This window comes from Agelaius phoeniceus, chromosome 1, assembly GCF_051311805.1.
Source record: "Agelaius phoeniceus isolate bAgePho1 chromosome 1, bAgePho1.hap1, whole genome shotgun sequence".
Classification (NCBI taxonomy): Eukaryota; Metazoa; Chordata; class Aves; order Passeriformes; family Icteridae; genus Agelaius; species Agelaius phoeniceus.
The window spans coordinates 30831107-30845804 of NC_135265.1; the positions used below are offsets into that span (position 1 = coordinate 30831107).

A 14698-nucleotide genomic window follows, 5' to 3' on the forward strand; every position below is an offset into this window, starting at 1 on the left:
TACCCTAGGATAACAGGTTCAACAAATAAGAACTTTCAATCAGCTAGTAAGATTCCTGATACGTGCCTATATCCTGCAGCAAAAGTGGTAAACACTCAAGGGTCAATGAACTAACATCTCTCTAGCTCAGGACATCTTTTTGATGAATGTGAAGCAGCTGGAATAAACAGATCAAGGGTAACAATTGTGATCCCATGGTAGACCCAGCTGCTGCAAAAACAAACCCGGGGGGAAAGAGCCGAAGATGTAAAAAACCTGCAATATAAACCCCTCTTACATCATACAATGCCATTGTTTCTGCTTCTTTTTAGAACACAGGACTCTCTGCAAACACTGGTCAAAAATGAATGTAGAGATTATTTTGTTAGAAGCAAACCCAGTTTATAAAACATTTTAAAAAATTCAAAGAATGGTTGTTTTATTTAAACAGTAATAGTTTTATCTTTAGCAACCTTTCGTACCTGCTATGAGAAAGTTATTTGAAAAATAAATGGAGACTCATACTAATCCTGTTAATACTTTATTAGTGTAATTTTTTAGCTTTCTATTGGACAGAACATAAATGCAAACTCCAAAAAAAATTCAGAGTCCTCTGCCATTCAGTAGAAGTGACCATGGCAGTCCATTTCATGTTCATTCTTTGTTACAGAAACAAGAGGAGGGGGAGGGGAGGGGAAAAGCATCAATAGAACAATTAGGCACACAGCTGACACTTACTGTACAATGATATGCACAAGTAATTTATAACAGCTCTATGAGTTCATGAGATGTGTTCTTCAGATTCTTCCCTTGTAATACATGAGCTTTGCTCAGGAGAGCAAGGATCATTGAGAACAAAGGAATTAACAAAGGAGTAACAAGTAAGACTTTTAAAACAAGTCCTTAAATAAACTAAAGTAACAACAGAATGCAGAATTGTTCACCTGAGAAGACATTTTTAACCTAGACTTCAGAACATTAAAAATTCATTTATTTTACAGCTATTCAAATACACATGCATTAAATGAAAGTATTGCACAAAATTAAAATTTAGATTGTGGAATTTATATAGTTTCATTTTGGTACACATTCTGGTAGCACTTAAAATTAACTGTTTAGTTCTAGCAAACACCAGCAGCACAAGCTTGAGGATGAACCAAATGAAAAATTCAATTGCTTATTTTCTCTTAAAAATAATTAAGGCTAAAACAAGTGCATTTGTTGATAGTGGCACTATTTTCAGCGGCCAGTCACAGCACCTAAAGGCCAGAAGATACACCCAGACACTTAAGTGCTGTATATTAACATTCAGTTTTGGAGACTTCCTAGGATAATAGGCTGCATGGGTTCACAGCGTGGGTACTTCAAATTGTCGACAGGAAAACCTTTTAAAGAAAGATACATACAAACTTGCTTTAATAAAAAGTGCTCATTTCTGATGGTTCTTGCCAGCCAACAGGCACCACTGAATTAGGAAGCCACATTCTGTAATTAAATACAGAAGACAAAACTTCAATACCTATATACGTATGCACACATGCCTATACAAATGTGTGTATAGGTATATGTAATAAATTCATTAAGTAAAACGACTAATAAGTATGGTGTATTATGTTTAGTTCACATTCCTAGAGATATTATTTTATTTTTGTACAGAGATGTACCAGAGAACTAAATAATAAAAAAACCCGCCAAATTTGTATATTATCACTATCCTGATGAAATTTTTCATGGTACCTACAGATAGATAAAAGGTTCTACAGATTTGACAAAACAGTATTTGAACTTCCCACTTTCATACTGCTTAACAAATTCAGTGACTTAAAAGACAGAAATTGGATTTGGTAGGATTAATGAGATATTTACTGTATCACCAAGAACAACTGCTGAATGATCTTTCATCAGTCAGATATCAGTTATGCATGAGCACCCTGACAGAGGAAGATACAGGCATGTAAACAATAGGAGCTGGCTATGTTGATTACTTCACACAGAACTCAAGAATTTTGTTAAATTTAAAAGCATTTAACCATCACACTTCCACAGAACCTGCAGAGAGGAAGGGAGAGGGGTTCTTTTATATTTACCAAGTTGTCTTCCTAGGGATTACAAAAGAAAGGGATTTAATTTACAGCATTTAGTTCTGCAATAAAGAAAAAAACAAGTGCACTTGAGCCCATGCATACTGTATGAGAATGTTAACAGTACAATATGATCATCATTAAGTAGTATGATAAAAGGCTACATATCATTAATAGAGTCCATGAGAAAAATTATCTATATAGAAGTGTCAGTCAATTTAACGAGGTCCTTTGAGAGCCTTCTATCTTGTCTCAGAACGCTTTCATCAAAGGTCTATGTTTCTCTCTTGCATAAAAGGACCATTTGCTCCCATTAAGACACAAATTACAGCAAGGATCCTTGGGATCCTTGATCCATAACTGTATTTTACCCTGTGTTTAGTGTTCAGAAAAAAAAGGGACTCTAAAAGATTACCTTCAATTCACTCAAGATAGTGCTCAAACAGTCAGGGACTATGAAAAAGAAAACACAAACTGAGATATGCTGTGGCCAAACAGGATTATTCAAATGTTACTGTATTTTTAATCGGACAGAACTTCTTCCATGAAACTAAACAGATGGATGTGGGGCCTTGATGTCAAATTTTTATTAAAATTTTACACTATGCAAAAAATAAAAAAATTATTTAAAAAAATATTGTAGTTTTATTTCCTTTTTATTTTCATATATACACTGAGATGCATTCAGAGATTTCCAAGTGTTTGCATATGACTAATGAAATCTTTTACCTGTGAGGAACCAAGTAATTCTAACATTTTTCCATATGATGCTTACACACTAAAAGGTAAGGAATCTTTCAATTAAGTAGGACATAGTTCTTTCACATCCCAAAAATACTCCAGATTTTAGTGGGGAGTTGTGTGTAAACTGTGTCTTAGTGCAACTTCCTCATCTTCTAACACAATATCTATTCTCTTCGAAACATATACTCCTTTCCTTCTACAACTACCAACTTGACTTATGTTCCAATAGACCAATTGAACATAAATATGATGCTCCTTCTCCACTGAAGTTACATGCAAAATGTATGCCAGGTGCTGTAAGAGCAGCATATGGCCTTTAAACGCTACAGAATAATCAGAATAAAGGGTTTGTTTCTACTGCACCTCTGCTTTTACTAAAACTCCCATTAGATATAAGGTTAGTTTAATTTTCAAAATATGAAAGGTGATGCAAATGTGGCATAAAAGCCACCTTACCTCCACTTTTATTCAATAAATGTACTTTTATGATGGGGCTATAGCTATTCTCCCTGCTCCTACCAACCTGTTATTCCACAGACTGCTTTCCTGGTTAATTCATCCTTTACAGGAATGTTAAGATAGCCCTAGAGAGCCTCAACACTTGTAATGCCGAACAATTCCACCTGACTCTCACACATTGCACTATCTCCCAGTGCCAAAACACCCTTTTCTTCAGTTGTATCACCATAGTTGTGCTTTACTTGAACAGTCTGGCACTTTGCATTGCTGGCAAAACATCGACTCAGGAACGGAAGGGATCAGCATTCTGATATACTGGGCCAGTTTTCTTCCCAATGTTGCATGAAGACGCACCAAATCATTTAAGACACACAAACCATTCTGGTCGTGGTTGAACTACAAGTGAAGATGAGAAGATCCACAGGTCTTACAGATGCATTAATAATCTAATATGTGACACTAGAAGACTGGTGCAGAAATGACGGCATGTTGAGTTTGAAGCCCCAGAGAATCTGCCCAAGTACTTAATCCTGGACAAACAAACACCAGCTTAATGGATTTGAAGTGTCACCTTTTCTGTAAGGAAGGCGCTTGAGTAGAGTGTAGTCTCTGCTTATATCTCTGCATTTGCTTTGACCTTGAATGCAGTTTGTGGAACAGCTCAGGGAACTTATTTTGTGGAAATAAGGTTTCTAGGAATCTCTCCAGAAACACATACACCATTCTCTTATTCAGCTGACTATGCTGGAACATTTCGAAGACCCGAAGAATGCCCTTCCGTGTAGTCTCAGCACCTATGATGTGCTTCAGTTCATCTACAAAAACAGAAGCCACACAAAAGTTTAAGCTAAATTTTGCTTCCATGTTAACAACAAACTTAAACTGAATATTAAGTCTTTCAAACTATGCAGCCTGAAATTTGAGGTAGCAGTGCCTCTACACAACATGACTAAACGAAAAGTTCTCTTACAGAAGAGAGCATTTCTGAAAATGACTTCACTCTTACCCTATACATGTGGAACCATGTTTACAAGAAATCCTACTGGTTTGGAATATACCCATTTCAGGCAAAACTTAATCCTCTAGAAACTTAATACTGGGATGGCTCTAAGAGAATTACTGACAGTACACAGCTTTAATAATTAGAAGATTTTTTATTTAAATACAGTTCATATATCAAGGTTTCTTTATAGTACTTAACACAATCAACAATAATACCAACATTAATTTCAGTAACAATATATCGTATGGATTATTAGGCTTTAATCCCAGACTCACTTACCTGGCATTACCTCCAGCAATTTGGTTTTCCCTGCCACTCTTGTTCTCATTCTAATAGCTTTGTCCCTTCGTGGAACACTTTCTGCTAAAATACCGTTGGGCCAAAAAGCGTCTCTGTAATAAAAGCAAATCTGTCAAAATACATTAACATTTTATCAAGTGAAAAGCTCTTTTAAATCTCTCAAGGCTATCTCATAAAATAAATATAAGAAAGTAATGTGCACAACCTAACACACACTTCAAATATCAGAAGAGAAAAAGAGAATGAAGAATGATGAAGCTGATCAAGAAATCAAAAGCAAGTAGTACAATATACTCAACCTATCAGGAGCTACCATATACTTTTTTAGTTTAGGGATCAGAAGAAGTGACATTTTAATAAAACAATGCAAATCAAAACCATTCAAAAACCACATAGTTCTTACATAAAATAGACCTAAGCCTTGCTTTTACCAGGCTTTATTGCTACTGAGACTCCAGGTCTATTAATTGCTTCATCAAAATTTTGACACCAGCAGTTAGCTTTTCAACAAGCTAAAGCTGAGAAGAAATAGTTTCAGTGTAGTAAAAAGTCCAATGCAAAAGACATGCCTCTGATAAGTTATTCTGCTTCAGTGAAAGACATTTTCTTTTCTGAATAAAAAGTATGCATTACAGTTTAATCAAAGAATAACAGTACACTTGTAAAGTATGACCCTTTGGAGAATACGTTACCCAACTTTGACTTTCATCCCAACAAAAAAAAACCACCCAAACTATATGGAAAGAAAAAACGTGTGTAACACTTCCTCAACACCAATTTAGAAGCCATTAAAACTTTTAGGAAATTGATAGTTTCAAATTCAGACTTCAGTTCCATTGTATCTATCCAAAGTGAAACATTATCTTGGAGCCAGGACTCTTAGCATTAATTATTTGCCTTTAAAAGCAAGGCATGTACATGCCTTCATCAAGGCAAACAAGACATTACATCACTAGAGTGATAAATTATGACATTTCTAAGTATACCTGTACCCTAGCTCCTCTAGACTGGTTGACAAATAAGTTTTTAAGGTAGAGGAGAAAACTTAAAAATAGTTTTAAGAAATGTCTTTTCCATGTGACAACAGCTTTCTCTCACTTAGCATGTGTAAAAAGCAGTGTATGATCCAACTGCATTCTGGAGAATAATAATTTCCTCATGTAAGACGAGAAGGAAGACATATAGATATTAGACATCAATTGGTGAGTGCTTTGTATTTAATATCTGTGATAAAAGACATACCTGAAGCGTTTCACTGCATCTGCTACTTGCTCGGGAGATGTCATCCAATCAACGTGATCAACTATTTTTCTAAAACCAAAGCAACAAGTCTCTTGTTTAATTTTTAAAGCAGACAACATATAAGTGAAGCATTTTAATGAGCATTCTAGGGAAAACAAAGTATAACTTTAACTTTCTCCAACTCTGTAAGTAGGTTCTATAATACTGCACAATAGGAAGGCAAACACTGATTCTCAAGATAGAAATCTAAGCTCACTGATCACTCCTTAGAGCTAAAACTTTTTTCTTTTTGGGTAAATATACAATAATGAAGTTGGCTGCAACGCTTCTGTTGCATCTCCCATCAGCATTAGATAACTGGTTTGCTTCTACCCACGTTCTTAAGGGGGTACTCTCAGGTTCTGCTTCTGTAAGCAAAGGACCTACTCAGAATCTCAAAATACTTGCTGCGATGTGTACAGTTACTTCACAAGCCTTAACAGGAAATACAGACTGATAATTCATCAGGCCTTCATTCACCAACCCATACACAGAGCTCTATATCCAAATCTAGGATGCTTACAGAAATGATACATGCATCTGTGTATCACCACAATCCCATGACTGTCTCCCTAACCACAACTTGAATTTAGTTTTCTAAGAAACAGAAAAAGATTTTTCTGCAGAATGCTATTAAATCCCAAGAACTTGCCAGGACAAGGTATGACTGCTGACCAGAGGAAGCCATGAGTATCTGAAATGGCTCTAAATGCAGAAGCAAACTAGTGCTACACTACAGCCATCTCTGCAATAAGGAAGCAGCAGCCTGTGCAGAAACTGTTGCTTATACTACAATCTGGAAACAGCAAAAAGCATTCAGAGTTATTCAACAGGGCAGCATGTTCTTGGAAGTACAGTTCTCAAGACAGTTTTCAACTGGCCATAAGGAATTACTTGAGAAAAACCCTGTGCTATTTTACCACATAGTTACCTCATTACTGCTACACAAGTCTGTATGTTTAACAGTGATGATGAAAACATCACAAATATAATTGTGAAGGGTAAAAAGAAATGACACAGTGAGGAATGTCCTGAAAAAAAGGAATAGGAAGCTATTTTTCACCATCTAGAAATTAAAGTTTTGATTCACAGTACTAAATCGAAAGTAACAATGCAGTTCTAAACCTGTATCTAGAATTTGTTGCTGTTTATATTTGCTCACATTTCAGAAACAAATTATTAGAAGGCAAGCCTGGAAACTGTATATTTCTCAGCTGAGGGCAAGAAATATTACTTGATTAGCACCATTAACTGTCTTTGCATTTGCATGAATAAGTGTACACGTGAAGTAAAAAGAACATGGAGTGGCCAAAACAGACCCCATAGGAGTCCTTTTTCTTTCCCACTTCCATCTTTTAAGTGTGAGAGCAAAAACTTTACACAGCAACTCAGTATAGTTCACATAATTTGAAAACGCCAGTGCATCATTTGTGGCATGAAAGAGATGTAAGCAGAAATAAATGCAGAAAGTAATAAATAATATTAATTAAAAAAGGTTTAGTGGTAGAACAGGACAAAAAGCAAAAGTTACATTCACAAAAACATGAACTCTTACATGTGAAATCTCTTTTTTAAGTTCTCTGGCCTGTAAGAGTTACTGGAATTTTTCTTTCAATAATGTTTTATGTTTATCTCCATTTTATACCATGTTTGCACTCAGTTTATTGATGTTTTTCCAAGGAGGAATGCATGCAGATTTAAAGCACAATAATTTAGTATTACCAAGAAGGATGTATAGACAGATACTACACAGTCTCACACATATGATTGATCTATATAAGAAAAGCAGTACCTATTAATTGTGTCACCATATGTTGCTCTAATAAGTTGCTGAAGCAGATTTTTTATATTTCTTCTTAACCATTGATTTCTCTCTTTTAAATCAAAGACTTCATCCATAAGCAGGAGCATTACTCTCAGCGGAATATTGTCATCCACCTGATCACCAAGTAAAAGAATAAACAGCAAACTTTTATTTCAGGTCAAGAAAGCTACAGTTTTAGAAGCTACTTTAGCTGTCAAACACTTCAGTATAAGCACAACAATGACAAACACTTTACTTTGTATTTTACTGTAATATGAAATCTTCCCTACAGCTTCTATAACATCATTAGTTGCAAAGAAGGACTGAAAATTGAATAAAAACCAGATACACTGAATTTTTAAATTATGTGAAGAAGCAGCTATTTCAAAAGTCAGCAGTTATTAGAGAAATTGAATAAAATTAATACATGTATGTCCTAAAGAGACACCTCATCCCTGATCTCTTCCTGGTTGCTGTGCTTCTAGCTACCTTACACAAAAAGGCAGAAAATCTCAGGAAGGAGATTTTCTTGGGCACCATTCTCTTATGGATGCCAAAAACAGTGACATTTCACTGCAATGAACTGCTTTTTATTTAGACTTCATTGTAACTTGCATGACTATCCTGTGCTTTTATGCTTGAAGATGAAGAAAAGGATCATAATTTTACTTTTTTATTAGATTATGGTACACAGATTGGCCTACAAAAATATGTTGGAGGGAGAAGAGAAAAACATCAAAAAAAATGAAACCCCCCAGTCATAAAACAGAGAAACAGTAGCACATGCATTCTTCACAGTTATTCCAATGTTGTGTAAACCATTACAGTGCTAGCAAAAATATTAATTTTAAAAGGAAGCATGCAAATATCTTTTTTAAAAAAGCTTAGAACTATTTTGAAGTGCCTGGTATAGTGTCAGAAAAGAACAGAAGTGTAATTCAATGCAGAATAAGTAATTAATTTGTTTGGTTTTAGAGGTGTCAACTTTGAAAGTACAAACATCAGACTCACGTTGTCATCAATTGGTGCTGCAACACGGCAATGGTCAGGATCTGAATAGGTTTTCTGCATCAGAGGTGGCACCTACAATAAAAAAGGCTATGTTAATGATAGAAGAATATACTTTTGAGTATGAACAAATCAGAAAAAGATTCATAAGTAGTCTGGTTATGAAAATATAAAACAACAAGATTTGGTCAAAAGTAACCGCAAACTAGTATATACACAGCTGTGGATAAATACACAGCAGCTCTTTCACCTTCCAAAACCAAAAATCAGGTTTGTATACATTTCCATATAGCTACCAAAATTATCAATATCTTTAAGACATTCACATCTAATTTGTCAAGTGCCTAGTGCTTCAAGTGAAAAATACTTGAAAACTCTTATAAGAGACTGATATTTCTTTTGCTATTTCTCCCTTAACTCTGATCTTAACTCCTGCCTAGTCACAGGCTTCCCAGCAAGTACAGCTGCAGCTCTATTGCTAGTCACACACCAGGGAAGTTACTAGCAATGATCAAGTCCAGAGACAGTCATTTTGCCCTGCAAGTAATTAAGAAACCTCACATATCTCCCCAGGCCCCAATTTATTATTCCCTTTCATGATTTAAGGATTAATTCACCCATCTCAGTTGCTGTTCTACATCTGCCATATATAGCACAAAATGGAACAACCCCTGACCACAGACCTTATAGCTACACACAGAAAGAGGAAGACCAGAGAAACAAAGGGAAGATGAACATGTTCTGAATGTTAACTATTTTCATAGGACTTCCAAATTGCATATCATGCTACCATTCCTTACCTCTAAAGTATTATATTTTATGAATGTAAGAGATGAGGGAAGATGGCAGTAAAGACAGAAAAAAAATTAATTTAAACCAGAATTCAGCAAGGAATAAGCAGAAAAGAGGTTATCTCTTTATTCTAAGTTTCAAAATATATGAGTTTTTTCCCCTAACAAAAACAACAGATGCAGGAAATTAGCAGATTGAGAATAGTTAGTTAAAAAATAAGCCATGAATCTCATGTTCTCCTCAAATTACTTCACTGAACTAAGTGGAGAACTGTAACAGTCTGTAGATGCCATCTTAAAACATGTTACTTAATTGCAAAGACCTCCATTTTTGCAGTAAAATCACATTCCTTTCAGCAAGCCAATAGTTGCTCTTCTGTTCATTTACTACTATGTATTAACCGCCATTATTTTCTTACCTTGAAAAATGATTGCTTTATGTCTTGTCCCAATCTCTCTGACATTTTACCCATGTTGTCTGACATTTTAGTCATTCCCTCTGCCAGGCTGTCAGGGATAGACTTGACTGCATTTGATACGTTTCTCATAGAGTTACGCAGTGGATTTACAAACGTGTCCATCTGAAGGAGAAGATGTTTAACCAGAATTGTATAATCTATGAGGACACCAGCATATTAATAAACTATGAGAAACATGGCACAGAGAGCAATAACATAACAGTTGTTCTTACAACTCAAATTACTTAACTTCACTTATTCAGAATGCAGAATACAGCTCTAATTTTACTTCCATTTATATTTCTCATTTGTTATAGCCCTACTGCAGCTATTTACATCTTTCAACAGATGTTTTCCTGAGTCATTTTCATTTCCCATCCCTTGGCTTTTCTTAGCTTAAATTTATTTTCCTTTTTTTCTCCATTCAATACCATTTCTCCCTTCCAACCATTCTACTTCCAGATGTTTCAATTCTGCTTTCAACTCTTCATCTTTGCAACATGCCTCTTCTAAACAGCACTGCAATAGTATGTATCATGGCAAGTATAATTAAAAACATAAAGTAGATTCACAGAAACTGTTACAATTTTTCTTTTGCTATAGACTCTGAATTCAGTCCAAACAGAAGCACAAATACCAGAGTGATGCCCTTTAAAAAGTTATGCATATAAAGTATCTTGTAAGCTGGAAAACAGATCGTAGTCATTATAGAAACCTTGATAAATATTTAACTATTTCACTGTTAATTATTTAAGGAATATAGGCTGGACAGTAACTTGAGGTGACAATAGGGTTGCAGATGCTTTTTATATCTAAATTGCTAAAACTTTAGAAATGGCTACATTTGCAAAGCAGATGCTCACACAAACTGATCAACTGAACAAAGAACCACTTGTCTGAAAACAGTTCTGGTGGCTTAACAAAAAGGATGTAGAGCTCAGAGCTCTGAATTTGACCAATGACTCTGGATGGTTACACCTAAATACATAACAGGTGCTCTTGAAGGGAAATGCAGATTGTGTTTTGGGCTGAAGAGTGGAAAGCATGGTTATAGCAGAGTAAAGATGGTTAAATACAGAGTAAAGAACTGAAAAAAGAAATCAGAAGGAATAAGACCTTAAAAAAAAATCACAGATGTTTGACAGAAAGCAACTTGCAACAAACACACTTTTAGACTAGTAGAGAAGTCTCAGTGCAATTTACTGTGTCCAGCTTCAAAAGTTAATTTTCTTGTCATACTAACAGATTTACCTATTAAAAAATGGTAAGTTTTTGGTTCTGTATGTCTTCAGATACTTTGCCACTGAAAGTTTTACAGCAAGAATCATTTGCAAGATTTTCAAAGTGCTGTATAGCTCTTTCATATCAGTTCTGTTTAATGCAATCATTCCATGAATGAATGCTCTAAAGCTCCCTTGACCGTACAAAACATTCTTACCTTCCGCGCAAAATCTCCCTTCCCTTTGCTGTAGGCTTTATTCTCCAGGAAGTCATACACATAATGGGCTAAAGCTGGAGAAGCTTTCATCATTTCAGGATTTAACAAGAGCTGAGTAAAATAATTTTTAAAATTATTTTAATACATAATTAACAAAACACAATCAAAGACATCACATGTAGCAATGTATTTTTTCATTCCTAAATTTTATTCCAACATTACACTAGTCTCAAGATAGAAACAATGGGCTTCTTAGTAATTACCATAATTTTAACCACTATGGTAATTATAGCATCTCACAGAAAAATATACACCTTTATCATCAAACAGTGATTTCACAGTGTTTTGTTCATCTTCATTATTTACTGTTAATGTGTTCATTGACTTGGTCCACAAATTTTAGGGCTAAATGACCATAAAGTCCCTATGAAGGAAGACAACTGAATTCTTTTGTTTGGGCTAATACAGGCCTTATCTGAACAGAGGAAGTGTGTGATTTGCTACACTGCTGGAGTGGGTGCCACAGAAATCCTTACACAGCAGCACAAGAGAAAGTCACCACAAACATGTCAGCAGGAGAAGGTCAATGGCATAAAACTCAAAACCAACATACCTAGAACCTCATTAGCTCAGAAAAGCTGTGACAGAACTGGCTGAGAATATACCAAAACATCAAAGAAAATGCAAACTTATGAGACAGTATCAAGTTCTTACGGTATATTATTTAGTTTTGCATACCAACTACAACACAACTTTTTTTTTACAAAAGAAAAAACCACAAGCCACCTCTGAAAAATAATTCCAAGCACAGAGCTAAAAAAACCTGAATAACAGCTTACCTGCAAATAAGCATTTAAATCTTTTTTCCTCTTTTCCAAAAACTCTCTGTCCATATTGTTAAATGTTTTTTTGCCAGGAAGTTTTAGTATATTTGCAAGGTTTTCAAACTAGAAAAAAAGAGAAGAGGTTTTTTTCTGTTTTTAAGAGTTTCAAGTCTTCATAAGGACATTCTATTCACCTATTCTTATATATCATCTAACACCTGACAAAAAAATTCTGCATCATCCCTGGAACTGAGAATTCTTGGAGAAGCCAAAGAGAGAGGTATGCTTCAATAAAAAATGCATGAAAATTCCCAGGAGACTATCAAGAATAAAATTTAATTGCTTGTGAAACTCTCTTTTGAAGTACACTTTTGAAATACAAACCAATAGAGTGTGCAAAAGTCTTAGGCTCAAAATTTATCAGTATTATTATTTGGAATCAAGTTGCTACAATTACAAGACTACATAAAGAATAAAGATTTTCAAGAAAACTTGTAAATCTTTCTAAAATCTCTCTCCTTTCCTATCCTGATCAAGCCTATCAAAGAAATAATTAAGCTTTTCTCCCTGGAGAGATGGCAGCACCCAGTTTACACACAGGTTATCACAACCTGCTCTATATGTCATGATCTGTGCCTTTTCTCCAGGTAATGACAGTGATTGGCACTGTACATGGTTGACATGCATCCTGATCTAGTTTTGCAGGAAGAATGGCAGTTCGAGGGAAGGAGAAGGGAAAGAAGAGGCCCTAACAGTTAATAAGGCTGAATATATTTGGTAAAATGCACAAAAAATTAAAAAATGACAACAATAAAGTTTGAAGAATCAGAACTATCCCCATACAGAATAAAGACTTCCTGTAAATAATATCCATAAGGTGGCAAAGAGAGAAACATACAGTATTCTAGGCTTTAAGAAACAATCTGGAAACAGGTTGCATCCTTTTCCTCTTTAGAAAACACCACAACATTACAGATACAAGATATGGATTCCATTCAGTCCTTGCAAGATCTCTTCTTGCATCATTAAACTTTGGACGGCCACAAAGCTCATATAAAATTTATAGTCTGCAGGAAGCACCAAAGAATAGCACTTTACAACTTTAGAAATCCCATTCCTTTGCAAGTAGGTCATATGGGAAAATAACTGAACAGAAGATGGTCTAGTTTTCATTTGGACTCTTAGATCTAACCAGAAGCAATATAAGCAACTAACAGCCTCTATTTTAAACATAGGTATCAACTTCAAATGGCATTTATTATATGACTCACTAAAGGAACTGGTGTGAATCTATTCAGTGCTCTAAGGAAAAGCCCTTAGATACTTTGAACTGCTAACTTCAATTCCATTATAGATCAACTATCTATTTTTTCTGAAAAACAGTCCCTGACCTTCTTAGTAATTTTAAAACAATGATTCTAACTTTTACCCTTAACATGTCAATAAAAATATCTTAGACAAGCACACAAGACAGTAAGAATGACTATTTTCTTGTCAAGACTAAGCAAAACTGTTGGGAACATCTGAGATGCCACAGTGAATCACAGAAATCTGTTTACTTTTTGCAATCTTAGTGCTCTTGGTTAACATTTCTAGTCTCTGTAAATTCAATCAGACTTAGCAACCAGAAATATTGAGCTTTAATATTTTGAACATTTTTGCTTCTGCTATTTATTTCTACTCATTTAAAATTATGTTAGTTTTAAATGATTGTCCCATACCAGCAGAATGTTAATTCACTCTAAGATCCAGGATTCTTCAAAACACTGAATTAATTTAAGAAAATAAATTTGAAGGAGTACAAAAATCATGATTTCAAACTTATTGACAGCACATTGAAATCATGATTTCAAACTTATTGACACACTTATTGACAGACTTCATTTATAATTAATCCAAGGATTCAACATGTTTGTTTTTTTAGTAAAGCCTTTTCAATTTTTATTACTGCTGTAACTTTAAAATGCTAACTTACCTGCACAAAATTTGGTCTCTATGACTCTCAATTAATAACAGAGTAAAGGGATATAAACTGACACTTCTGACTAGTTCAAAGGTTATGCAGTCAAATCTGACTTCTTCAAAGGCTTGGTTTTAAAAGCACTTCAGCCTCCTTTTAAAAGCACCGTGTTTTCATCCTTTTTTCATGTCAGTAGGTTCTACTTTGTACCAGCTGGTGAATTACAACTCTCTATTTCTTCCTTCTTTCATTTTAGGAGGGTTAAGAGTCTGAGAATACAAGTACAGCAGTAAAAGGCAGATGGCTAGTAGTATAGTGAAGTGCTACCAGCTCTCCCTTTTGTGACCCCACCAATTCATAACATTCACCTAAAACCTAAATATCTATTTCCCAACCTCAGCTTTTATTTCTTAATGTCTGACAAATACAACTAACTCTCTTGGAGACCAACAGCACTTCCGTACAAAGATTTAAAGTAAAATTAATCTCTATGAGAAGAGGGGGGAGACTTTCTAAGTTCCATTTAGTTTTCAAAGAGAAGTCATATATCATCAATTACTAAACTCCA

At 34.8% G+C, this 14698-nt stretch overlaps 1 protein-coding gene across 4 annotated transcripts in view; it reads right to left on the reverse strand.

Moving 5' to 3' along the window:
- Nucleotides 1-507: 507 nt before the first annotated feature.
- SNX13 (sorting nexin 13) overlaps nt 508-14698 on the reverse strand; it is a 65525-nt gene continuing 51334 nt past the window's right edge. For 3 of the 4 annotated variants that reach the window (XM_077175656.1, XM_077175647.1, XM_077175650.1), the window contains 8 exons: nt 12186-12293; nt 11347-11457; nt 9870-10031; nt 8663-8734; nt 7640-7785; nt 5809-5877; nt 4546-4658; nt 508-4078 (listed from right to left, as the gene is read on the reverse strand). In XM_077175656.1, coding sequence (XP_077031771.1) covers nt 3831-4078; nt 4546-4658; nt 5809-5877; nt 7640-7785; nt 8663-8734; nt 9870-10031; nt 11347-11457; nt 12186-12293 — 1029 coding nt within the window. In that variant the 3' untranslated portion in view covers nt 508-3830. The remainder of the gene's footprint in view (nt 4079-4545; nt 4659-5808; nt 5878-7639; nt 7786-8662; nt 8735-9869; nt 10032-11346; nt 11458-12185; nt 12294-14698) is intronic. The other variant, XM_077175663.1, reaches the window with a different exon arrangement.